The sequence below is a fragment of the Triturus cristatus genome, chromosome 10, assembly GCF_964204655.1.
Source record: "Triturus cristatus chromosome 10, aTriCri1.1, whole genome shotgun sequence".
Classification (NCBI taxonomy): Eukaryota; Metazoa; Chordata; class Amphibia; order Caudata; family Salamandridae; genus Triturus; species Triturus cristatus.
This window is the reverse complement of record NC_140593.1, coordinates 324,912,612-324,940,600: the sequence shown is the minus strand read 5'-3', so window position 1 is coordinate 324,940,600 and position 27,989 is coordinate 324,912,612. Positions and strand designations below refer to the sequence as shown.

Here is a 27,989-nt window from a genome sequence, read left to right as displayed (position 1 = left end):
CTAACTCATTTGCTATTGTTCTTAACCTGTCATGTGTATGTCTTGCTCTCCATGTTATGCTTTTACACATAAACATCAGCTCACCATCATGATGACTCTTCAGGATTTCTGTTGGACCTGTTCCTGTAACAAGCTCTTCTAATTCTACACGTAACCTAGCCACATCAATGACTTGTGAATCCTTATCCTTTTTCTGAAGAACCTTCATCCAATCATTCAAATCATCAACTGTTATTTCAGCAGTTTTTCTCACTGGAACCACTCTCTTTTGCGGTTCTAAAATCGGCATCCCTGAACAACTAGGTTCACTAGCATCCAGTATTTCACTACATATGTCATGTCTAGATCGTCTCAGGTCACTTCTTTCTGTTCTTTTACCCGAGTCTCCTGAAGGACCAACTGAATTTGTCAAATCATTCCCAACATATGGAACCACCAGTCCATTTTCAACTGTCCTCTGTTTATCAAACACAGGAATAACCGGACCTATAGTTACAGGCACTGTAACAGCTTCCAAATTTTTCGTTAACTCCCTAATTTTCTCAGTCAGCTCTGTTGTAGTTCTGGCTAATTGTCTGGCATTTTCATCACTACCTCGATTACTACCTCTAGCTTCAGGTGTCACCTTTTCTGTCTCAATAGTACAAACTGTATCTCTTATCGGAGAAACAACTGGTGTACTCTCATCTGGTTCTGGTCTATATGGAGGTGGTCTCTTGTAAATCATGTCATTCAAGACCTCATCCTCATACTCTCCATATCTTCTCATATCTGACTCAGGAACCTTTTCTGCTCCTCCTTCAATTGTTCTCATCGGATATAATCCTTCTGTCATACTAACATCTCGCCACCTTTTCATCCGATCATGATGAGTCTCACGATCATATCTTCTCCCAAACATGTGTCTGTACTGACCTCCAGATCTTTGTCTTTCTCGATTATGTACTTCCTCTTCCCATTCCACTAAAGCCTCGAACTGTGTAGGTCTTGGCTTCGGGTCCAGACATAACATCTTTTCCCGTAGATTTCTCAACACGGCCAGATTAAATGAACCATGTTCTGGAAATGCTAGAACACCATCTTCTTTAGTATACCTAACCCAATTCTCCAACCATATACAGGTATGTAACCCATATCTTGCAGCCATGAAGGATGCAGGTGTTTTCGCTGGAGGTAGCAACTCACCCTCTCTTGTTTTAACATCCTTATCCTGTCTAAACCACTTTTTAACTTTTCCAAAAAATGTTTTCTTCTTTTTTTCTTCTTGGTAATACATTTTAGCGCTTACCAAAACTCTCTACTCTTTTTCCGTATTATAAATATACAATACGAATTTTCAACCAATAGCAGCGCGACTCACACTAACGCACCAATCCTGGAGCGTCTACGTCACTAAACAGCTCTTCCAATCCCTGCGCGACTCACAGTAACACACCAATCCTAGCGCGAACCCTATTCTGATCCACTATCCAATCAGAGCGCGGTCTTTCTGACGTCAACAGTCGCTGCAGTCGCTTGTCTCCTGTCTTCTGTCACTCGTCTACCCCTCCTTTACAAAATCTCCTCAGTAGACTTCGTATCAAAAATTCCACAAATCTATTAGTTACAACATAAAAACATCTCCATTGTCTGCTTCGCTAACCACAGAATAGTAAAAAGAGAGTCTATTTCTCAAGAATCAACAACTTTCATACATCTCCTAACTGTTTCCTCCAGGACTTATCCAAAGAGTCTCACAGTCAATAAATGTATATGCATCCACGCACATTCATACAAGAAAAATATAGTACATACACACAGAATCCTGCTTCCCGAGAACAGCGTACAATCTGTCCCACTACAGAATTATAACATACATCAACTAAGCAACTTCTTTGCCCAGTTCTCCTAACAAGCTCAGGAAATACCTATTACTCCTCCCGCGATAAGCTTTAACGAAAATCTTTACAGATCCCTGGGACTTAAGACCAGAGTTTCACAGATAACCTTCACTATCATATACACTCCTTATATACCAGAAATATATTCTAATAGTAACATACAATAATGTCACTGATTCCGAACCCAGACAATGTGACGCGCAACTTCAATTGTCACACGTTATTCCTTACAATTCCGTCTTTCCCGAGAGCAGCATATACTTCCCTCTGCTCTACTACGAAACTGCTACCAGCTTCCAAATTCCAGAAGCACTACATATAACTCAACATTACGACTCCAACATATAGTATTAGTACATATACCAACATCAACCAAAAAATCAATACTCAATAAGCAAATGTACAAGCAATCTTATCAGATCAAGATAGTCATCAAAACCATCCTACTCTGCTACCAGGAAATTGATAGAGATCTGGGTAACTAAAATATTCCCACTACCACGGATAGAGTAATCTCACAGTTACACGCACATACATTCATCATACGCTAGGGCCCATTTCACTAACATACATTCAAAAACTCTACCAGCAATAAACCTGTGGGAAGAAAACCTCCTGATCACCCAGCATCTATATCGAGGTCGATAAGATCTGGTTTTGTGACTATCCTAACACAATCTATACAACATGTACAATAATGATCAAAAATATAAACCCAATAATTGACAAAAATGAATATCCAACACCATGTTTAAAATTATATTGCTTTATCTAAATTAGTCAAAGTAAATCAATCAGAGTAAATCATTTCTCATAGTTACCTATTCTAACTAAGTGTCAGAACTGGTCAGGACAAGTCTCTCGGTAAAGTCTCTCAAGACGAAGTCCCTTTAGCATCGATCCTCAGCAACGTAGATTCACGCAGCAAGGCAAAATGGCAAGTGGCAAAAGACCCTCCCTAGGCTAACATTCTTATAGTAAAAACTACAATGGAAACACACATTACAGTTTGCAGTATCCGCTGAATCACTAAGCAAAGCGAGAAGGAAGGAATGTATCATTGCTACATCTGAAAATCTTCGCTCAGGAAAAGTTCACAAAATATAAAACTACGGAACAGGAACCAAAAACTACAATGTATCTAATAAGTTCCGTCTCTCCTCGGCAATCGAGCCACAGTTCATAAGTTTTCTCCAAGGCTCCTTTGTTTCACAGAGACTACCAAGGACGTTCCATTTCTTTTGAAGATCCTCCAGACTGCTGATGTCCTCATGGAAAATTTCACAGAAAGGACTATGGTCAGTTGACTTCAGGACCATTTCCAGCAGAGGTCTCCCTTGTCACATCACAGAATATGCCACAGCCAGGCTTCAAAATTCAGCCATCTTTTGTACAGGCCTCCATAGGCCGCAATAGACCATCTTAATTTAAAAAAACAAAATAAACGTTACTACAGCATAGTGATTAAACAATGTTAACCCCACTAATACCCTTATGTGTATGTATTTATCTAGCTTTGCAACATAAAAAGCATTAATTCGAAAAGCATTTTGTGCTAAAAAATAAACAGCACATAGCAACATTTAAACATGAAAACTTGCACGTTATTATTAAAACAGAAACAGCACACACATGCTAACCCTCGTGTAACTTTCTCTTATGTTAAGACAAACGGATTGGTTAAACACACTTGCACAAGACAAATAATTAATTGTTAATTATTAATAAATTAATAAAACGCATAAACATGCTAGAGCTTCAAAAGGCCCTGAATTTTCTAAATGAAAACTCTGCTCCAGCACCATGTTTAGGCTAACCTTAAACCAACATCAGTACACCATGTTTCATCTCTAAGGTTTTTCCAAGGAATGGAGTTCTCAAATGATTTTACTTTCAATGTACTCACATCTGACAAAATGGAGAGGGTTTAGAAATGATATACCCCAACGAAGCTGAATATTTATGTTTGCTCAGTATTTTCTAGCTACAGAAATGAGATATGTTGTGATGAACAATGCTGGAGCTGGACGCGTGCAATGAGGACGCTGGCTACTCAAGTGTCCAGCTACTCCTACTCTAAGTTCCAAGTCTTGATTGACATTTAGAGGTTATGCCACTGCATCCACCCACATCCTTATTATGCAAATTAACGTATTTCTAACTTGATACTGTGACTTGGTTGCAATATGCAAATGTCATCTCCCTTAAGAAGGTGGTGCCCGGTGAATTCATTCTTGTGCTTCAGGGGTAGGTGCATTGTCTTGGTACCACTCACTCAGGGGAGTAACACGAGCCCCTGCAGCCCATGTGTTGCAGGCGGCCTTACCCTTTTAGTGCCCTCAATCAGGCCAAAGTCATTGAATATCTGTATGATATCAAAGACTCCAGGGGTTCCTCATCTGCAGGGGAGGACATCATTTCGCGATGCACCTCTGCACCCACTGTCTTTGAAACAATCTCATTTCGCTAACCAGGGTAAGTAAGCTCACATATTTCTATCATTTATTCTTGCACTTTGAGATCAGATTCTTTTTTGTCCCTGTAAATAGTCAGACATTCGCAGGAGATGTTTTGGTGTGATGATTTGCGTCATGCAGGTGTCCCACCAATGTTGTTTCCTAATGCGTTCACTCTCTTATTTGAGAAAGCACCCATTCTCGTTGACTCTGCTAATCAATTGTTCTTAACTGAGAGTTTTCATTTTTCAGCGAGTGATGTACCCATAAACTGCCCCAAGCTGTGGTTGCCCTATGCTGGTCACTGCTACAAGCTATTCAGAGACACCAAACTCTGGAAAGAAGCCCAGCTGGCCTGCAGAAAGGAAGAAGGTGACCTTGCAAGCCTCCACAACGTAGAAGAACACAGTTTTGTTGTTTCTCAGCTTGGATACGGTGAGGCTTTTTAAATATCAATGGCATTTATCATGCAGTGCATTTAACATCTGCCATTGTATCTGTATCATTTCATTCATTTCTTATCGCATACAGTGTATATGGAAGAACCGTTTTGACCAAATAAAGCATAGTTATATATCCATGCTGTGCTGGAAATTTGTGGGAATACAGACAGGGGGGCACGTGTTGTGCCCCTAAATGTATCCCCATGGTGGGGGGGACATGAAGGCCCTGTAGCATATGATTAGTTTCCCCTACAGGGCCTCCATGCCCCATCGCTTAAGGGATGTACAACATATGCCCCCCTCCCCTTTGCATGCACTCCATGTTCCAGGGCGGCATGGACTTCACAGTCTATGTCGTTCTGGAACCTCTTTTGCATTCCTATTGCGGTGCCTATTTTTCCTGGGCACAGCTGTGGGAACGGCAAAAGAAAAGACAGGAAAAGCCCACCAGACACAAGTTGAACTCGCAATCTGGTGAGCGGTCCCTGCATGGCTTTGGCGGTGCTGAGCTAGTGCATAGCTTGCACAGCACCGCCAAAGTCATAATCAGCCCCTGTATTTTTGTAAATGATATTAATGACTTTGATATTTTCAAAATCGATATTACTTACCTTAAATCAATATTCATGACAACGATATTCTTGCTGATGAAATTTCCATATCATGATATTTTGGACACCATATTTTGGGAGCACAATATTTTTGTTTCAATATTTTGTCTGAATACCCATTCACTCTTTCCACTTGCTTCAATAATTAAGGTTGACTCGTGGGGGTTAAGAAAGAGGGAATTGGCAGGTTGGGGCCTATTCTGTGAACGGTCCAAAATCCGTGCAGCCTGTGTTATATGATGCCCCTGTCAGTGAGATTCTAGACATCAGGAAGAAGACACAGTACCCTTCCATTCAGTATTCACTATATGACACTATCACCTGTTCTTGGAGATCATTGAAATGTATGCTGTACATAGAGGTGGGAAGGACACTGAAAGCTCGAGCCAGGCTCGAGTCTGAAGCCTGTCTCTGCTCGAGCTCCTGTTGGAACCTCCAGGCCAATAACGAGCCAAGCTTTCATATGGCTTCTGTCTGCCACCCTCTCTCTAACCAGAATGTGGTGTTCCAGCCAGAGCCACAAACATTGGATCTGGAAAGTCAGGCTTGCAAGTTTGTGTGAGTTCAACGTCCTGTGATTCTGGGAAAATCACTTAATCTCCATGTGCCTATAATCAATGCATGAGACATTGTGTAATGTAAGTGGTTCTCATGTGAAGCTCTCCAATATATCGGGTCGAGTTCAAACTATATTTTAAAAAATGAACTAAGGGAAAAAAACAATGCTTAACATAAGGAAAGACTAACAAGTACCCATTTTCTGGCTGTTTTGTACGTGTTCCTGCACTGCCAGCCTTTTCATGGCGGGACTCCGCCATGAAATGTCTGGCGGTGCAGGAACTTGCAATATGCTCAGCGGGACTGAGTCAGTCCCACTGAGCATACTACATTGTGGCGCAGCTGCGGCACCGCCAGGGAACAACTGTTCCCTGGCATAGCCGGCGGTCCACCACCGATACGACGGTGAACGCTGCAATCCGCAAAACGGTCCGCCACTGCTGGGACATCACGAGCCGGCCGCCAGACTTGTAATCAGGCCCTAAGTTCCAAGCCAGACCTTTGGTTCATCTCTGTCTCGGCTCTCCCTGGTAATTTGTTGGATCCAGTGGCGTAACACAGGCCCCTGCAGCCCCCGCAATGTGGGGGCCCCCAAGCTCCACGGGGCCCTCATAGCACAGTACTCCAGCTGGAGAGCTCATTATTGAGTCCAGAGGCGGCCCCTCCACATGCCTTGCAGGGGGCCCCCCTCAAGTTTCGTTACGCTAGTGGTTGGATCGCCCACCTCTTGCTGTACAAAGCCATCACTCACCTTGCTACGGCTCAAGCGTACTGACTGATGCTGCTCGCGACCCTATAGAAAATCAGAATGGGGCGCATTCCACTCCAGCTGTGGGGGGGGGGGGGGGCAAGTGGTAGAATATGATCTAAAACGAGAAATGTGAAAGGCGATACCATTTGATTTCCTCACATAAAAAATGCCCCATTATCCAAATCTTGAGTAGGGTCCTCCGTGCCTTTACCTCTGTGAAAGTGTGTGTGACTTTGAGTGATGCATGCGTGGTGAGCTGAAATGAGGTGTGAGCGATGCTCCGCACAATGTCGTCAGTATTTTAAATCCTATCTGTAAACCGAAGCCATGTGGTATACATGGATTCACCGGCAGCACCGACATTTGCTTGCAGTAAAAAGACACCGCTGTTGAAAGAGAGAGCATTTGCTGGAGGTAAGTCGTGCAGCTATTTCTCACAGGTCTGTTGCCCACACTGCATATAAATCAATCTGCTCAATCTATGCGAGTGGGATAACTAGCTGCGCACGTGAGCATTGCACATCTTAGAAAGGCCCGAAAGCTGCATAATGCCTGCACAGGACACTTCACACATTTTCCAATTGGAGCCTGAAAATACATATAGGTCGAGAAAATGATGGAAACAATGCCAGAAACGCTTGCTGATGAATTAGATTGATGTCAAAGCATGTATTCGTGATTTCAGAACTGACTTCATGGGTGCATAAACCAAAAAGTGCAGGGCATACAGAACTGCTTACTCCTTTATTTTCATTCACTATCCATCTCTTTTGAGCTTGACTGCTGTGGAAGCATATCATCTAAAGAGAGGCTTCACTCCTTTAAGGAGCTCTATCTACCAAAACTTTAGGATGGGCACCTGACTCCATGCCATCGTGAACAGTTTCCAGTCCTAAGCTTTCAGTTGACGTCAGCCGCTGGGCCTATGGTCTGCTTCCATTGCGCTATTTAGACTAACAAACCTGGGAAAAGGTTTCTGTGGAGTCGGGGGCACCCTACACGCATCCTTTGACTGAAAGAAAACTCCTGAGCTACCAGGTGAAGATACCAATTCTCCAGTTGGTAGTGCCCAGGGCTCTTAATTTCCCCAGGTGCATGATTGACTAGCTCTTGAGGGCAGGCTTTTTATTTGCATTCTGCCACTCGGAGTCCTGAATTTATGATGGATGTAGAGGATTGTAGGTCATTGGCTGCAAACAAAAACCCGAACTAGCTGAGGTGCTCACATATGGACCTGGGAAACGTGAGAGCTTCGAGAGCATCCTCATACAAGTATGTTGTTTAAGGGCAAATGCTTCTGAGTTTAGATCACCGCACTATACATCTAGGAAAATTAGACAACTCAATGGCCGGACCTGAACCTTTTAGATCTGACGTGAGGAGGACTACTACTCTCTCACCTCATGCTGCTGGCTGTTTGGTGTATCACACTGGCTCATAGACAACTCTTTCATTGTAATGTACACAGGACTATTTTACGTCTTAGAAGTACACTGAAGAATCACACATTAAATTATTTATATCATAGATGCATTGCATATAGAAAGTAATTCTTTGTTGTGTGTTTCCACCTTGGCAAACATATTTTTGATGTTTTAGATAGTGCTCAGAATACAAGCCAGACCTATTGGCTTTGCCAATATTTATTTCACAATTTGACACTATCTCTGCAAAGGTTACACCTCATTAGTCTCAGTGTAACATCTAAACAGAGACATCAGCAGCTGAAAGATGACCATTTAACCTTTCCAAAGGGTCTTCCATTGAGCAGCAACACGTGTGGCATTGTTTAAAGTAACATTTGATCAGCTTGAACCAGAAACAATTTTTCTTATTAAAATCTGTAAATTATGTAGCAGATGATGGTTTATGTAGTAAATCCAGCAAATTCTTAATTATGCGGAAAATGGTGTGGCTTCATTTTTAACTGCGTGCAATACTATGGGATATCAAGGATAATCAAAACAAGTGCTTGGAAAAATATTACTAATTCCAAGTTCAGATGTTTTTTTCATCATTATTAGTAATTTGATAAGAAAATTCGACGCAGAAATAATCTGCTTTTAATTTTTCAGCAACGACTACATACACCGTCCCTTTTCAAAGAAATGTGACAATCTCTTTTTCCCAAAACTCACCTGCGCCAACAAGTGAATCATACTCTAAAAAATATTTTCTTAACAAATAGCCATGTAGTTCTCTCACAGATATTAAACAGCTTTATATATAGAATATTTAGAAATTTGGGGATTTTTTTCACCTGCTTTAGTGGTGCTATTTAAAATGTTTATGAAAATATAGATGTTTATGTTCACAGAGCCGACGGATGAGCTATGGATTGGGCTGAATGATCTTAAAATTCAGATGTACTTTGAATGGAGCGATGGAACTCCTGTGACGTATACCAAGTGGCTTCGGGGAGAACCATCCCACCACAACAACAGGCAGGAAGACTGTGTCGTTATGAAGGGGAAGGTAAACATTCTTTCAGGACTTGATAAACCTGCATCTAATTGTCCCTTGTGCCGGTTTAGTACCAGAATTATGATTCTGAAATATCACCGTACAAAAATATTGCAGACAGAATATCAACTAACAAAATAAGGTAAACAGAAGTATATATAGATAAGTATAGGTTTACAATACTTAACACCACAGACATGAATATTAGTAAATGTATATAAATATTAAAGGAATGTAGATGTTGAGTAAAGAATAAATAATAAAGCAATAGTTACCTATACATGGTTGTCTTTTCTGATAGTATGATTCTGTCAGCCTGACACATCCTTAGGATCTCTTCGATACAATCTCTCAGAAAATTGAGGTGTTCAAGTGAGAGAAGGAAATGGGAAGGGAACAGAAGGAAAGGAGACCTGTAAAATAAAATATATGATGAGACATCTTCCTTATAGATACTGATACATATATATATATATACACATACATATTATATATATATATACACATACATATTATATATATATTCACTTACAAAACCATAGGTTTCAGCCACGTTATAGTTAGAAATTCGCATTTAAAAAACTTTAGAAATTCACTGAAAAAACCATAGGTTTTAGGGAAAGTTATAGTTAGTTGGACATTTCACTCGTACAAAACCAGAGAAATATGAGTGCATATGATAGTCCTGTCCTGAGTGACCATAAGTATGAGTGACTGTACGGGTGAGTGAGTGGATGTGTGTGTAAACCTAAGAATCAGTGAGTGGGTATGTAGTTATTGATGTTGGAGTGTCTATGGTTTTGAGATGTCATCAGTGATGTCATCAGTGATATCACTGACCATGTCATGAGTGATGTAATATGTGACGTCATCAGCAGTGCATTGCGGGTGCGCGAGTTATAGTTAGCTGAACTAACTATAACGGGGGAATTTCTCTGGTTTTGTACGAGTGAAATGTCCAACTAACTATAACTTTCCCTAAAACCTATGGGTTTCTCAGTGAATATATACATATATATATTCACTGAAAAAACCATAGGTTTCAGGGGCGTTATAGTTAGCTGGACATTTCCCTCGTACAAAACCCTAGAAATTCCCACTTAATTTTAAGCCCCTGGGGGGGTGGTCCCCGGGGCTTGGGGGTCCGTAACGGACCCCCTATTTTAAATATTTAGTGCCCCTGGGAGGTGGCGGTCCCCGGGGCGTGTGTGGGGAGCTCAAGCCCCCCCACACAGTTTTTTTTTTTTTACAACAAACAAGCCCCGGGGGTGGTGGTCCCCGGGGCGCCCCTCTGGGGCCCCCATTATGATAAAGATATTGCCCCCGGGACTTGGCCCACCCGGGGGCTAAATAAAATAGAAGCGCGGGAGCCCGCGCTTCGGTTTTTTTTCGGCAGCGGGATGCGCAGACCCTACGCACATCCGGCGAATTTTATTGGGTCCTTGTGGGACTTCCTGAGCAGGCCTAGGAGGTCAGGGTGTTTCTACCCTGCCCCCTTTTAGCGTTCGGCCCCTTTTTTTCGGTTTTCTTGTGCCTCGGTTCTACCGAGGCACAAGATGGCTGCCAACACTTCCTGATCTGGAGTGTTGACAGCCAATTAGCATTCAGCTCGTGCACGGCAGGGTGCACGCTGGGTGCGGGGAGGGTCCGCGGATCCTCCCCGGCCATAGATATCATTAACTTTTAACTCCAATTTTCTCAGGAACTACTGACCGGAATTAGATCATTTAAGCAAATGGCACGAGTCTGAACTGAGGACTACCTCTTTGCCAAATTTGGTGTAATTAGGTTCAGCAGTTCGGGCTGTAGCTGCGACAACAGGTCCTATGGGAAATTGCTTGGGGAAAACGCGTTTTGGGACCCCCCTTTTTTCTCGGCCCCTGCTTGACGAATCACCGCAAAACTATGATTAATTTGTCTTCCGAAAACTGCCGAGATGTTGATAGTATTTTTTCACTGTCTACAAACCATAACCCCTATTTCTAAGGGTGATTGGGCACAGGTTATTCACTTGACAAAGGCTTCGCCGAAACGCGTCGTACTGTTTGGTTTACGAGACAATAAATCTTTATTGGACTCGTCCTTTGGTGTGCCGCTGGAGGTTATTTCGCACCTTCGAATTGCTACTTCCTTGTGAAAACATTATTAGCGGTACTGTGTCCGCTGCTGGCACCGGCGTCGACAGGAGGGTGAGCGGCTGCTCACAGTGACTTTTCAAAATATATATATATATATATATATATATATATATATATATATATATATATATATATATATATATATATCAACGCTCTTGAGGTTTGCCACACAAGCAGGAAGCACTCGGACAACAGGTTTACCTTACCTGTTGTCCGAGTGCTTCCTGCTTGTGTGGCAAACCTCAAGAGCGTTGATCTATAGGCGGCAGCCCAGCCGCTAGGAATGCACCACCCTTTGATGATTAGGGGCCACAGGGGACCTGGCTTCACCCGTCCTCGGGTGGGGCAACAGGTTGTGGATTAAGACGAACCAGCAAGCGAGGGGCTCATCCAGAGCCTGAACAAACGACAGACAAGTAAGCACCGATTCACGGCGAAATAAGTGAACTCTCTTTCCCATAAGGCAGCAAGCATGGAACTCATCTGGGCGGCCCATCGAGGGGCGTGTCATAGTGCCAATAAATGGTGGGAGAGTGTTCGCAATTGCAACCATCAACGTCCAGCCTCTGAAGAAGAGATTATACTCGAAACGCGTAAGGCAAAGCGTTGGGACTGTTCGTTTCTTGCGTGCCGAGTTCGTCTGTACCGAAGATTAAAGGTTGTGAGGTTAACCTTACCTGTTGTCCGAGTGCTTCCTGCTTGTGTGGCAAACCTCAAGAGCGTTGATCTATAGGCGGCAGCCCAGCCGCTAGGAATGCACCACCCTTTGATGATTAGGGGCCACAGGGGACCTGGCTTCACCCGTCCTCGGGTGGGGCAACAGGTTGTGGATTAAGACGAACCAGCAAGCGAGGGGCTCATCCAGAGCCTGAACAAGCGACAGACAAGTAAGCACCGATTCACGGCGAAATAAGTGAACTCTCTTTCCCATAAGGCAGCAAGCATGGAACTCATCTGGGCGGCCCATCGAGGGGCGTGTCATAGTGCCAATAAATGGTGGGAGAGTGTTCGCAATTGCAACCATCAACGTCCAGCCTCTGAAGAAGAGATTATACTCGAAACGCGTAAGGCAAAGCGTTGGGACTGTTCGTTTCTTGCGTGCCGAGTTCGTCTGTACCGAAGATTAAAGGTTGTGAGGTTAACCTTACCTGTTGTCCGAGTGCTTCCTGCTTGTGTGGCAAACCTCAAGAGCGTTGATCTATAGGCGGCAGCCCAGCCGCTAGGAATGCACCACCCTTTGATGATTAGGGGCCACAGGGGACCTGGCTTCACCCGTCCTCGGGTGGGGCAACAGGTTGTGGATTAAGACGAACCAGCAAGCGAGGGACTCATCCAGAGCCTGAACAAACGACAGACAAGTAAGCACCGATTCACGGCGAAATAAGTGAACTCTCTTTCCCATAAGGCAGCAAGCATGGAACTCATCTGGGCGGCCCATCGAGGGGCGTGTCATAGTGCCAATAAATGGTGGGAGAGTGTTCGCAATTGCAACCATCAACGTCCAGCCTCTGAAGAAGAGATTATACTCGAAACGCGTAAGGCAAAGCGTTGGGACTGTTCGTTTCTTGCGTGCCGAGTTCGTCTGTACCGAAGATTAAAGGTTGTGAGGTTAACCTTACCTGTTGTCCGAGTGCTTCCTGCTTGTGTGGCAAACCTCAAGAGCGTTGATATATATATATATATATATATATATATATATCTATATATATATATTCTACTGGCGGTAGCCAGTAGATAGTTATAGTTAGGACCGAGTTCCCATAGGAAATCTGAAAATTCTATTTTGAATAACTTTGGCGCCGGTTGACTTATCTTCGTGAAATTTTCAAAACTAATGGGGCGCTCCGCTCAGCTCCTACCCTGAAAGTCTCGGGGTGATTCGTCAAGCGGGGGCTGAGAAAAAAGGGGGGTCCCAAAACTCGTTTTCCCCATGCATTTTCCCATACGACCTTTAGTCGAAGGTACAGCCCGAACAGCTGAACAGAATTACTTGAAATTTGGCAAAGAGGTAGTCCTCTTTGCCAAATTGCACCAAGAACCAACGGGGGACCGGACCAAACTACCAAGCTGATCATGGAGATACTTTGTTGCAGAGCCAAAGATCGAGGTTGCTCCTGCTACAGTCTCTGCAACAGCAAATCAATTAATTGGGACCTCAGGGAGAAGGTGTCCGGCCTTGTGAAACCCGCTTCAGCCAAAGCCTACAGCATTGTCCCACTGGAAGAATCTGAGCTCAAATAAAGTATGTCCAAAGGTAGAAATGATCTCCAGGCGAAGGGAGGAAAAGTATCCGGCTGGCAAAGGACCTTCTGTGGGTGTGAAATTCGAATTTATGCCACTCTGGACTTTCTTGCCAAAACTCAATGGCTTCACCGAGTTCTTGTCCAGCTGCTATGTGATAATGTAGCGCCCTCTTCGGCTACAGCCTGCTGACTTGCCCCAATGAGGATTGTTTACTTCCATTCAAGAGAATAAGGGCCAGATTTATCCTTTCTCTCACACAATGCCTAAAGGCAATTTGCTGCTCTGCGTTGCGTGAAAGGGAGAGAACAGAAATGCTGTATATCGACTAAGATATGGCACACTTCTGCTCTCTCCCAGCGCTGGCACACTGTGTGCTGCCTAGCTCCAATGCAGGCACCCTTGCACCATGGTACAAGAGAGCCCGTGTTAGGGGCAGGATTGTTTTTGTGTAGGAAGGCCCTTTGTGCACATCAATCCTTTGAAGCCTATTCCTCTTTCCATATGTGCTTTAGAATGCAGAACACATGGAAAGTGTAAGGAACAAGGAGCAATACAGATATTTCTCCTCTTTATGCCTCTGTTGGATAGGTGCACTATTTTGATGCAAACCTGGGTTTACAAGTCTTTGTGAATGTGGGTTTGCTTCAAAATACATGGGTGGATGCATGTAAATGCACATGCTCCACCCATGTGAAGCCCATCAGAAGCAAAGCAATGCTATGCAGCTCTATATGCTGGGTTGTTTACTTTGTATTTATTAAACCACGCAAGGCCATGAAAATCAACTTTGCATGGCTACGAAAATGCCAAAAAAGGACGGTGCCACAAATGTGACGCAACTGCAACGCAAAATCACAGTAAATCTGGGCCTCAGTTGGAAAGAAAGACATTTCACCAGGTTGAACTTGGTCCCTGCATTTGACCCGCGATCCATCACAGTCAGCCTTAAGCCTTATCCTTGTCCACATCAAGCTCAGCCAGATATCCGCGTTTGGCGCCTAACCCTTTTTAGCGTTATTTTAAATCTTCATCTTGAAAAATTCATACCTCCAGTTCTACCTATTAGATGTTTGTCATTTTTGTGTCATTTTTTTAAAATGTACTCTGTTTTCCTAAATTGATTTGGGATTTTTCTTGTGTTGTGTTTTTACATTATTACTGTTCTACTACATAAATACTTTACACATTCCCCAAATTAAGTCTGTTAGCTCTGTGCCATACCTACCAGTGGGTTGTGGACAGGTTTATTTAGTGACTTTAGTAGTTTACCCTGACAAGGATTGTGATTATTTGTTAAGGTGGGTACTCACGCCCTCTCAACTAGTACCCCCAATTTCTCACACCTATTAACCTATCTCTTTCAAAGGATAATTATCTTCAGAGGGTCCCTTTATCTGTTTCCTTAACACTCAGTCTGACCCACTATAAAGGATCTCTGGAATGTTCTCGTAGGAGCCCTGCAACTTGCATCTGCTGCCTGGACTATCCCCACAACCCTTCATCTTAGGTACCAGTAAACTGTAATGTGTAATGTACTCAAATGGGACATACATCTTCCACCTGGATGGGTCAACGACAGGGCACTTGCAGACCGATTTAGAAAGAAGAAGAGTGAATGTGAAAACAGTGCCTCCTACTATTCTACTATTTGAGATATACAATGGGATGTATTCATGGTTTTTGACCAAAATTGTTATTGCAAACCATGGAAATGTTACCAACTCCTCAAAAATATGGGGAACGGGTTTGGAAAGGGAATCGTGTTGGTCAGCATCTGAGGAGCAGAGAAAGAAACACTGCCCGTCCGACGCGTGGGGAGAGCAAATGTAGTTCTTTTCTGGAACATGGTCTGCTTTACACAAAATGATTTGTCCCATTTCGGAATGAAAACAAATGTGGGGGTGATCCTTGTAGGTCTCCGTCTCTGTGCTTTCAGCCAATCACGGGGAGTTGCAAATAGTGACCTGCCTAATAAAAATGAATTAGGCAGGTTGGTCTGCAAACCTTCGTGAGTTGAGAATTTGCTATGTGACCTGTTAGTTCATAGGGTGCATCACAAAATTGTAAGTTTAAAAAAAGTTACTACAGAGCACTCACATAACTGTGGTGTGTGCTGGAGCAATTGTCAAAAACTAACCTAACAGATGTTGCAGGTCTAATCTGTGTATTATGAAAAGGTATGACAAAAGCAGTACGGCAGACATATTAATTGTAAAAACATTTTAAGCCAATAGTCCTTTAAGCAAGGATTCACTGAGTGTGTACACTATCCACAATAACATTCCAATATGGACGATCTATGCTATGTTTAATTTATTTGCTTTTTTTGTTATTGCAAGTATAAACCTGCCACATTTAGGTGGATGTATGTTTTCTTGGTTCTTTTTTCTACTTTCATTTTTTAACTTCACTTGTATGTGCTTTCTAAATGTCTGTTTTCTGTTGAGGAGGGAAGTATAGGTGAATGCAAGAATGAATTTGAGGGTGGCGATAGGCATGCATGAGTGCACTTATGAGGGACAGAGTTCACGTATGATGAGTTATTGAGTGCCGAAGCTCCCTAGTGTCTGAAGAGGCAGCTTCATTTATAAACCATTTTATTTGTGGTTCCAATTATTGTTATACATCTTTATTGCACACTGTGCAATGTATAAACTAATTTTTTTTTAACTAATTTTCTCTTGGAAACATTCTAGGAAGGCTTTTGGGCTGACAGTATGTGTGAAAGGAGACTTGGGTACATTTGCAAGAGGACTCCCCTGCCCCTCGAGCCAGGTCATGTGGACATCATTGATCCTGGATGCAGTAAAGTGAGTATACCTTGTAAATGAAACATTGTTAATGTCAAGAGACAGGAAATGATGGGAAAATATAGACTAATAGTCTGGATATTATTTTAATTAAAAACCTGAATTAGGTTTTGATGATTTAGTTCCGCTTGAGGATGAGTTCTGAAGCTTAATTTTAGTGCAATTTTGAGCATGTTCTCATGTAATAATTTTGCTTATTAATTGATAACAGGGATCTGTAAAATACTATATTGTGAGAAAGGAAAACGTATTTATTTTTAATACAAACCTAGACGAATTCTTTCGAGCAGATCTTTTACGGGTTGCACTTTTTAAAATTAAACAGATCAAGTAAAATTACGTTGCAAAATTTACTATAGTTCAAAATAAATGTAAGTGAACCATCAAGAATCATAAATCTTTTAACGACATACAACAAATCCAGATCTATTTCTCTAATTTTAGTAAAATGTGTCTAAAGTCAAATCAGAAAAGCTGCTTGAACAACGAATCAAGCTGAATAATCACAATCCTTAGACCTCCCTACTCAAAAAGGTGAAATACAAACAACAAAACAATGACTCGTTACAAGACATAAGACCAGGGCCGGACTGGCCATAGCAGGCACCAGGCGTTTTCCCGGTGGGCTGCCGTGGTGGGGGCCGGTTTGAGGCCCATGGGGGTCGTTTTTGTTACTGGGGGCCTGCAATATTGGCCCCCGGTAACAAAATCAGCCAAAACTGGCTCTTACAAACAGCTTGGCCACACCCCCACAGCCCTCCAGGGGGGCCCGTTTGAGAAGTTTGCCAGGGCCGGTTTCAGTTCCCAGTCCGGCCCTGCATAAGACTACGACGTTCAACAGTGAAAATAACAAACACAGAATCTCCCTTTTGCTAACAGTCTCTGCAATTGTGTTTCATACTTGACTCTTTCACAGTACACAGTACACACGTGGACCAAAAACTAATAGCATTCTCTTACGATATACTTATCAGTGGTGATCACTATGGGCCTGATTTCGATGTAAGTTGGACTCTCGTCTGACCGGCAACAGAAGGGGAAGCAGAACCGTGCGACTAGAAGTCTATGGTCCCGCTGCCCTGATTACGAGGTGACCGCCATTACGGCGATCGCAAGGTGTATATTTTCTATTGCGGTGTGTGCTGCAGACTGCAGCACACGCCCCAATAGAAAATAAACCTGCCACTTGGTGCAGGAATGTTCAGGGGGGCACCTTGGGTGCCCCCAGGCCCTAAAGCGGAAGACCAAGGGGTAAGGGGGCTATGCTAGGGGCACCCAAAGTAACTGTCCACCTGCCTTTTCATGGCAGGTAAACTGCCATGAAAGGCCAGGCGGAAAGGGACATCATAATCCCTACAGCGGTGCCTGAGCAGGCACCGCCCTTATTGTAGGGATTACTGACTCGCTGACGAACCTCCGTTGGAAGCATAGCGGACGGTCCCTCCGCCAGATGCCTCCGCCCGCCGCATCGTAATGCGGTAGGCGGACCGCAGGGGCAGATGTCAGTGGGTCCGACACAGACGGCTCGTTGGTGTTGGACGCACCAGCATCTTAATCAGTCCCTAAATTCTAATGATGCTCACCTTTTTGTTTCACACTAAATGAAATCTGTGTTCTTGTTATACTAAAGAAATGGTAAACACATCAACCTCTATGAGCCAAAACATCAATCATTAAGGAACGCCATTCCACCACCACTCATTTCCCGATCACAGGATGTCTTTGAAGCATCCTGAAGAAGCCGACAACTTCCAGTCCACAAGTGCTATATCCTACCTGTAATTGTCCTGCCTTCATGTATGTAGTCTGTTGAGAAGTGTCCATACCCTTGTATGTTTCCAGACACGATTAATGCAAGACCTCAGGGTAAAGAACCAAAAAAGGACTTGCTCAGAAGGCATCTCATAGAAACTGCCCCAGTTCAGAATCAGCTCATAATTTAGTATTCCACAACAAATTTCCCTGCAAAAGACGCTAAGGATAGACATGAAAAATCCTGCTCACACATAGTAGAACATCATAACATAATAGTTTGCATTGCTGGATCACCACAGGCCATAAACCACAAGAGAAGAAAAGCCAACTGTTTAGCAGTAGGTTCCCATAACATATGAGAACCACTAACGTCTCTATTAAGGTGTACAAATAAATTCGCTCAAACAGAATCATCTATTATTAAGGTTTATAATACAGGAACTTGCCCAAGTCTTATCACTTCACTCTGTTCTACAACTGCAAATGAAACCATGCTACTAAGACTGACTGTCTCTGACAAAGGAAGTTTTCAAATACAGAACTGATGTCAGCTCATAACATGCTGTACGCAGATAGAAATTATTTGGCAAAGAATGAGGAACATGTGGAAGAATTTGACCATATGTATGAAACTATTTTGCAATAACAAAATTTACTGGGTTTGGAAACACAAAATGGTTTCCATTTTGTTAAAGCCTTTCAGAATAACAGAACAAGTTTAACAACTCATTCTGAATCGCAAATAGGAGGGAATGTGAAAACATTGTCTCCTACTGTTTGAGATATGCAATGGGATATATTTATGGTTTTTTAACAAAATTGTTGTTGCAAATCATTGAAATCTTACCAACTCCTCGAAATTATAGGGAATGGGTTTGGAAAGGGTTGGTCAGCATCTGAGGAGCCGAGAAACACTGCCCGACCGATGTCATGGGGAGAGCAAATGTAGTTCTTTTCTGGAACATGGTCTGCTTTACACAAAATGATTTGTCCCATTTGGAAATGCAAACAATGCGATGGTGGTCTGCTGTTCCTTGCGTGTCTCCATCTCTGTGCATTTAGCCAATTACGGGGAGTTGCACACAGTGACCTGCCTAATGAATATTCATCAGGCAGGTTGTTCTGCAATCCTCCGTGAGTTGAGAATTTGCTATATGACTTGTTAGTTCATACGGTGCATCACAAAATTGAAACTGGTCACACAATTCTGAGACACAATATGAAGCCACAATTTGCAACAGTCTGTGAGTAAATGTCTTCATTCATTCGTAAGTGAAAAAGTTATGTATAAGATTTTATTTCTGCAACTGAACGTTTCCTTCAATTGCTAGAAACAAAACTTTCTAGCCAGCACCTAAAAGAGTATCCACTCTTTTTTTTTACAAGCTGCCCAATATCTCTTGGCGATGGCACACTAAACATCAATGGCACATTATGAACTACAAGCAAGAGCTGGAAACGCAGGCATCACATAAAGAGTAATAAACAATATGTATCTCGCAACCCCAGCCCCTCCTGTGAGTGTACTCTCCCATGGTGGCACTGCCTTAGAGGTCAAGTGATGGTGGGGGACCCATGTGCCCAATGGAGGCAAGCAGATAAGTATAAAGTGCAGCTTAGAGAGGTACTGGGGATTGTTGGGCTAACTGATTGGTTTTCAGGTCTCAAGCTGCTTGCCTCCCATTCTATGACTGCCGAAGCTGGATTGAAGCTGCCCAGACTGTGTGTACAATGATTAGAGGGAGGCGCAAGAATGAGTGAGAGACAATGAATGAATGAATGAATGAATGAATGAATGGATGAATGAATGAATGAATGAGGGAACATTTCTAAAGCACGTGGTTACCCAGGGGCATCCCAGCGCTACGATGCCATGTAAACTGTGAGGAGATTAATAAAAGAGAAAGGTTTTCAGAAGTTTTCTGAACTTGAGGTAGTCAGGTTCGGAATGTATTTGGAAGGGGATACTGTTCCAGAGTCTGGATGCATTGTATGTGAACAGTCAGCCTCCACTACGTGCACGTTTAATCTTGGGGACTAAGTTTAAACCTTTATTCTCAGACCTAAGGGCTCTGTTTGGTACATCAGGTTGGATCCAGGGGCGGATCAAAGGTGGGCCCTTTCCTGACACTTGCTTATGGGTGATACACAGAGCCTTAAATCAAATTCTTTCCTGGACAGGGAGCCAATGCAAGGTAGCGAGGGCGGGCCTTACAGAGGATCGTTTGGAAATGTTCAGCAGCATACTGGCCGCACAGTTCTGTACTATTTGAAGTTTTTTGATGGTAGCCTGGGATGCTCCCAGGTAGATGGCATTGGCATAATCGAGTCATGATAATACGAGGGCCTGTACCAGCAGCCGTCTAGCAGCAAAAGGGAGCAGGGGGAGTAACTTTCTAAACATTCTTAGTAAGCCATAACAACTTGCTGCCACTATACGTGATTGCTCTCTAAAATCGAGATTGCAATCAATCCAGACTCCTAGACTCTTTATTCGTTTTTTAAGGGGCAGGGGGGGGACCAAGGCAACTGGGCCACAGGTGATCTACATTTGGGGGAGCAGACTTCCCCAAAAGCAGGAGTTCGGTCTTAGATCTGTTAAGTTTCAAAAGGAACCACTCATCCAGTTAAAGACTTTCTCAAGGCAGGCGGCTAGATCAGGGTCCAGGTGGTTGGATTTCTTCAAGGAGATAATTAATTGTGTGTCGTCGGCGTATGTAACAATCTGAACCCCAAATGGGTATACTGTTTCAGCCAACAAGCTCATATAGACATTGAACATCGTGGGGCTTAGGGAAGATCCCTGTGGGACCTCTCTGCAAGTTTACTGACTCCTGGCAGTAAGGAGATTGGTCGATAATTTCCGCCGTTATCTGGATCCAGGTTCGGTTTCTTTAGGAGTGCTTTCACCTTAGCATGTTTCCATTGCAGTGGCACAATCCCAGTTTTAAATGATGTATTTATACAACCAAGTATGACTGGTGACACCACCTCCGAAATTTTATGGAGAATAGTAGGGGGGGTGGCATCTAAGGGGGAACCCGATTTGAGCTCTCTGAGCAACCTTTGCAGGGTATTAAGATCCAGAGGCAGGAATTCCTCCAACAGGATGGGGATGTCGGGAGTGATTATATCAATTGATGCAAGCGCTTGTGGAGCAATTGTAGGAGAGAAGGAATTATAGATGGTTTGTATCTTTTCTGAGAAGAAATCAGCAATTTGATCACACCGCGATTGAGCATTGTCTGAGACATTAAGGGGGGTAAGGGGTGTAAGAAGGGACTTGGCAATTTTAAATATCTCATGAGGAGAGTTAGCAGATGAGATTTTTCCTTGATAGTACAGGGCTTGAGTGTTTTTAATTTCATTTTTATAGACTTTGATAGCTTCTTGGTATTTGATTTTACTAGCAGCGGAGAAATCCTTCCTCCAACTTCTTTCGTGCCTTTTACATATCTGTTTTAGCTGGCGTAGTTTTTGGGAATACCAAGGATTTTTTTTTGCTCCCACATTGTCTGAGATTTCCTTCTTAGGAAGAACACAGTTAAGTGCAAGTTCAAGCCAGTTATTAAGATTGTCGTTGGCGACGATGGGGTTAGGCTGAGCTGGGGGCAAAGTGTCCTTAAGATTGCTGATCAAGGAACAATGAACATTAGAGGCTCTGGGTGCACCTAGTGGAGACTGCACAATAACCATGTGCAGAGGATGGTGGTACGCAGACCCCAGCAGCTCGGATTGAGGATGAGGTGCACATCCACCCCAGTGCCAGCCTTGCACTGGAATGAGAGAGCTGTGCCTCCCCTTCCCCACTACAAGTGGCATTACCAGATTTATGTTGGTCTCCCATTGAGGTAAACATAGACTGTGAAGCCCGGGATGTACTGGAGATGACAGCTGTCTGTCCAATGCTGCATTGAGACTGTTAGTGTCTGGGGCCGAAGAACCACCATGTCTTATAAAACACTTGTTGGTCCAGCAGAGAACTGCCATTTCCTTTAAAAATATGACAGTGGAGTTGAAGTGGTCTCAGTGCCATTTACGGCAGAGGACCAGCATACATCATGACCAGCTAAACCAGCCATGTTGCTTGACTTATAGATGACTAAAAGTCAGAGAGAAGACTGTCTGGCTAGGTGAAGGAAGTTTCTGGTGATGGAGACTGGGTGAGGTGGCATTAGCTGAGGATTGGTAGAGGTCTGTAGAAACGGACCCTCCTTTTCTGGTAAGCTCTTAGGAGGTACTCCATTTAAGACAATTCCTCAGTAAGTAAGGACATTCTACTTCTACATGCATGACTATAGACATGGAAATTCATCACAACTAGTATGCCCATAAGGAAGAGGTAGAACACAGAAGGTCTGATCTCAGATGGCCACTTGCCAAGTAATGCAAAGCAGATGTCAACCAGGGCCGGACTGGGAACCGAAACCAGCTTTGGCTAACTGCTCTGCCTGCCCCCCCCCTTGGGGGGAGGTGAGTGCAGCTGTTTGCTCAGGCCGGATTCGGCCGGTTTTGTTATTGGGGCCGATATTGCCAGCCCCTGGTGACAAAAATGGCCCCCAGGGGCCCAAAACCGGCCCCCCACCCCGGTGGCCCACCGGGGAAACGCCCAGTGCCCGCTACGGCCAGTCCGGCCCTGATGTCAACTCGATCTGTCCTTGGATAAAAAGATGCACCACCACCAGAGTTCTCAAGGACATAAGCAGTTACATACCCATGCCACCCTTCCTGCAGAAAATGCACATGCACATGGATCATGCTCATCCTCTCTTTCAATAGCTTCTAAAGGGAATGTTGAACTTCTTACTAAAATGATCTATGACCATGCCTTTGAACCCCAAAAAAGAATGCTAAGATGATCCTAGCAAGAGATGTGTGGCTTAAAGAAACGCTTTTCTGATGCCTTTCTGAAATTTAGAGAAGTGATTCAAATAGGAGGCTGTGTTCTAGAAATTTAGGAAAAGATATTAGTGAGTGATTCAGCTGCAGGTTGAATGGGAAGAGATCGGGTGGGGAGCAAATCCTTACATGTGTTCCTCCTGTTGAAATGCAATGACCTAGAAAATAGGGCCAGGTTAGACAAGGTGAGTCTGGAACTTGAAGGAGATGGTTGACGGTACTGACATTTTAAAATATGTGGGGCTTCTCACAGATTTTAAACTTCAAGGGAAGGACACAGTTGGAATAGAAAGAGCATGCCTAGTTGGACAAAGAAGTCAAGGAGGTGATAGAGTTCCAATATACATTGTTGTCATAATGTCTTATGCACCTACTTTCAGAAACCAGAAAGTTGGTGACATGCTCCTACCCATATCATCTCTCTGTCCCCTGCCATTGAAGAAAGGTCCACGCTCTGTGTCCTTTAGGCACACTTTTCTACAGTCATCTCTGGTAACCTCAATTGGAACATGTAATTCACCAGAGGATGCTGTGAAGGATGGACAGTCTCAAGGCTACTTAAAGTCCCAGCTGTCATGAGATTATAGTAAGTCACATAGTACTGGTAACCATCTTGAGCATAGTTCTGTATAAAAGGTGGTCCCATGCCTAGAGGTGTTTCTATTTCTGCAGAGCACAGTGATAGAAAGCTTCCCTTTGTAGAGACTCTCCTGCTAGTGAAGGCACATACCTTGTTGCAAGCCAGCCTTCATCTCTCCAGACTTCTGCTTTCACTTTATTGCCCAGTCACAAAACCAGTAACCGGAAAGAAAATACAAGAAACCTTTTTTTTTTAAAAAGGGTAATGTGTTCTGCTGTCCTGCTTCTAGACTTGGAATACTCGTTTTAACGTGCTGCTCCTAGAATCGTTTTAAGCCCCTCTCAGCATCTCCTCAATAGTGCCAGTAGTCTGGGCAGGAGGTCAAAGAAAGAAGAAAAGTCTTATTATTGTCCTTAGTAAAATATAACAAAAGAGACTGTGAGAGAACATCTGATCAGATGATAATTAATGTTGTTTTGTCATATGACATTTAAGAATATTTGCTATTCTAATTGAGACATTGAAGTGCACAGGGTGTTTCATCTCGAAGTGGGTAATAGCAACAACTATATAGTCTGTGATTTTGTCAAATTCCAGGAGCAGTTGAGTTAAGTGCTTGCCAACTATTGTGATCTACTGGGGAAATCTACCCAAGAGAATACAAGTTGAGAGCTTTAAAAAACTGGAGATAGAATCTTATAGTAACAAGATATGTCTCCAAAACATATGTCTGATGCAATGTATGTAGGGTTCCACTGCACTATTCAAAAAGACCAAGGTGAAAAAACAGCTCAGCTAGGAGCACAAGGTGTCAAGGAGTGGGCATAACATTGTGTGGGCGGTCTTATTCTGTGACTGCCCTCAGAATAATAATGATGCTGCCCTTCTATTTACATATTCAAGAAGCCCAAGAGAAGCATTACCAGTTGATAGCCATTAGAAGTAATATAGAATACCACACCAAGAGAGAACAGTAAAACTCAGAAGCAGTATTTTATTCTATCTCGTTCCAAACCCACTTTCCCCCATTTGGCATTGTGAAGCACTGTGTGTTGTACAGTGGGGGGCTTGGTGGAAAGTTCATCACTCCCACCAGAATCAGGTCACTAAGGTTAGTGGCTAAGTGAGTTCATTATTTTTCTAAGACATTGTTATATTCTATGTGTGAAGCTTTTGGGTTCTATTGGTAGGTAGAGTTTTGAAGGATACTTGGGATGAGGGTGGATTTAGGCATTAGAAAAGTCAACACACATACTGTAATGGATAGATGACCTCGGACCCTATCATACCATGTAGTATATTGATGTCAAGGGGTTTAAATTTCCTGTGAAAATGGCTAGAGCACATGTCTTTTTGGCTTCTGACAATGCAGAGGTAGTGGTGCTGCAGGAAACACATCAAACGAAGGGGGACACCAGGAGGTTTTAGGTCTAAACACTACCACAAACACAGAAAATGCAATGGGAGGAATGCTTGCAATAAGTCTAACCATTGGCAATCACTCATGATAGCATTGCAACCCATCATTCTTTTGCCCACAATGCCAATTCAGTTTGGACCCAGCTATATACTAAATCTTGACTCTGCTTCTATAGGAACACTAACACAGCCAATGCTATACCTATGCAGATAACAAACAGTGCTGGGTGGCTATACTATTTCACAACAAGCTTCTTTTCATCCTTAGGAGGTGATCCTTGATGAGAAGCGCTGTTGTGTTATAGTCAAAGGTAGGCTGGGAGACGGAAACCTCATAATAGAAGCCTTGCAGGCAAGTAACCGGGGACAATACTTCTTAGTGAAACTACAGTGCAGACTAGATTGCTTTGAGGAGGCTCCCTTGGTGTTGAAAGTACATTTTATTAAACTGATGCACTCAGTTATTTTAATGACATCCTAGTGGACAAGAGATTCTAGGAAGTGCTAAAGAGTGTTTCTTTTTAGGAAGAGGGACTACATATTTTACTCACATGCCGACCACACATATTAGAGGATGGACCATGTCTAAGTATCACACACCTTTTTGGTTCACAAAAGAGAGGCAGACATTAGCTCCATCTCCATAACAGACAAGGCTCTTGGGATTGTGACTATTTGAACAATAGGAGATGTAAAGCGGGAACATGAATATAAACTGGTTAAATACCTAATCCAAGATGTTGCAAATAGATGAGGAATAGTTTAATTCATTTTGCAATGCATGGGGATGAATGCCACCACCAAGCTATCCAGAGTGGCTCGCTTTGATGAATTGAAGGTGCTTTTGTAGGGAAACGTTTCCTTGCTGGCAGTTCGGGACAAAGCAGAGCGGGAACTAGTGCAGCCCAACCCGTAGGGGCAATTTAAAGAGGCCACAGACTTTTTCCGCAGTGGAAAAAGTATCAGCTATAAGGGAGAGTACATACATTTGAAATAATATGGCCTCCCTTCAAGACTTATATAGAGGACGCCTGATCGGACTGCCAGACTTATGGTGCTCTAATTTATCTGAGATGTTATATATCTGATAGCATAAAAAGTATCTTAAGTCCCTTTCCATAAGCGAATGATCATTACTCTCATGAGTGGGTTGAAACTATGATGTTGCATCTCTTTTCTTCTGACTCTTGAAAAAGTCAATACTTACTTCCTGGCTGATGTAAACGAATCTCAAAGTAGACATGCTACTAGTTTTGAGGGGCGCAAATGGAACATTGGTATTTGACAACTGGTGGATGTCAAGCCTGCTCTGAAACTTTTATTGCTTCCTGTATAGTGACGGAGAGGAAAAGGCCCTACATGTGTTTTAGGATAATTTGGTATTTTTTACAGTCACATCTGAACACAAGACTGATTTAGGGACCAAAGGCAATCTCTGAGTTGCTTACTGCAATTATACAGATAAAGTGATGTTATAGTGTGGGATTTTATGTGGAATTTGTAAATAAAGAGCCACTCCCCCATTAACAGAGTTGCTCAGATCTTTGACCTTATTGGGGACATTGGTCCCCTTCATGGCTGAAGCAGATACTGTAATAATAACCAAGCCAAGGAAAGACAGTCTAATATGCTCTTCATAGAGTATTTGATGTAGAAAATTCCTTCGATAGGGTGAGCTGATCATTTCTGGGGAATGTTTTGGAGAGATTTGATTTAGGTGAGGGGAGTTTTAGTCAGGCAGGATACACCACGCCTGGAGCTACAGTGATGGTAAATGTAGTTATTTCCTCCCCTTTTGACATGCACAGAGCCACTTCTTCATCCAGTGCATTTCCCACTCATGTCGGAGCTAGTGGCGGCTGGCATGGATCGGAGTTGGCAAGAAGGAAAAAAATATACTTACCTTTTAACCGTGTCTCTCTCCATCGTCTCTCCCGGCCGGAACGGAAGTAGGAAGCACACAAGCTCTCCTAAGCCAATCACAATGCTGCAATGCAGCGTTGTGATTGGTCTGAGCATCATGGTTCGTTGCTCAGACAGGCAGTGGGAACCTGTGCATGTTCTCCACCCAGGCTGTAGTATAGCCTGGGTGGAGAACTTGCAGAGTGCACATGACGGTTTGGCCGGCCCAAGGCAACCAGCCAAACCGTTATTCGCACTTACAGTGTGCCTACTACTTCTCCCCCTGCTCCTCTGTGAGCAGAGCAGCCCCATTTGCAAAACTGATTCAGCAGGGAAAAATAAAATGATAATAACACTATGTCATTATCTTTTTAATATTCAGTTTTTACACTGCAAAAAAGCAGTGGGGCAATGCATCTCCACCTTAGCGGAGAAGCCACCACTGATCGGAGACATCCATGGGATGTTGCGGTCAAGCAGATTGTAAGAGGCCAGGCCTGTTACAACTTGCCCAGGCTACACATTGGTCAGTGTATAACTCCTTCTGCTGCGTAAGAGGCTGGGTTGACAAAGTCCATGTGATTGTGAATAAAATAATTTAATATTTCTACTAATTCATTAAACTTGGAGGAGGATGGAGGGGCAGGTGGGTCTACTCTGGACAAAGGGTTAAAAATGTGTTTGTGCCTTTTTGACAAAATTAATTGAGGACATCATAACACTTTACGTAGTAATGTCTCTTGGATCATGATTTTGTCTCTTTAAAAACCAATACAATCTTTAAAAAATAACTACTACCTTAATACAAATATTTTCGAAATGTTCCTTAGTGCAAAAGATTCTGGCCGAAGGCACACTACGTACCCAACTCACAAAAAAAGTGTAAAATGCTGGCTGGAGTTCTACAGCGTCACCTGAATGTGCCTTTACAATTGTTTGATAATCGCAAACCATGTGTAACAGTGAGCATGGGATAACGATTTTTCGCATGAAGAAAGCCCTTCCCCAGCACCTCCACCAAATTTGGACATGATCCGTTCCCCTTCCCATCAGGGAAGAGAGTTACTGCAGTCACAGGAG

General features: G+C 43.1%; 1 protein-coding gene across 1 annotated transcript in view; it reads left to right on the top strand.

Moving 5' to 3' along the window:
* The window catches only part of MRC1 (mannose receptor C-type 1), an 841,411-nt gene that overhangs the window by 221,561 nt on the left and 591,861 nt on the right, over positions 1-27,989 (top strand). The window contains exons 7-9 of the mRNA XM_085631521.1: positions 4,589-4,771; positions 9,017-9,174; positions 16,241-16,354. Of these exons, the coding sequence (XP_085487647.1) occupies positions 4,589-4,771; positions 9,017-9,174; positions 16,241-16,354 (455 nt within the window). The remainder of the gene's footprint in view (positions 1-4,588; positions 4,772-9,016; positions 9,175-16,240; positions 16,355-27,989) is intronic.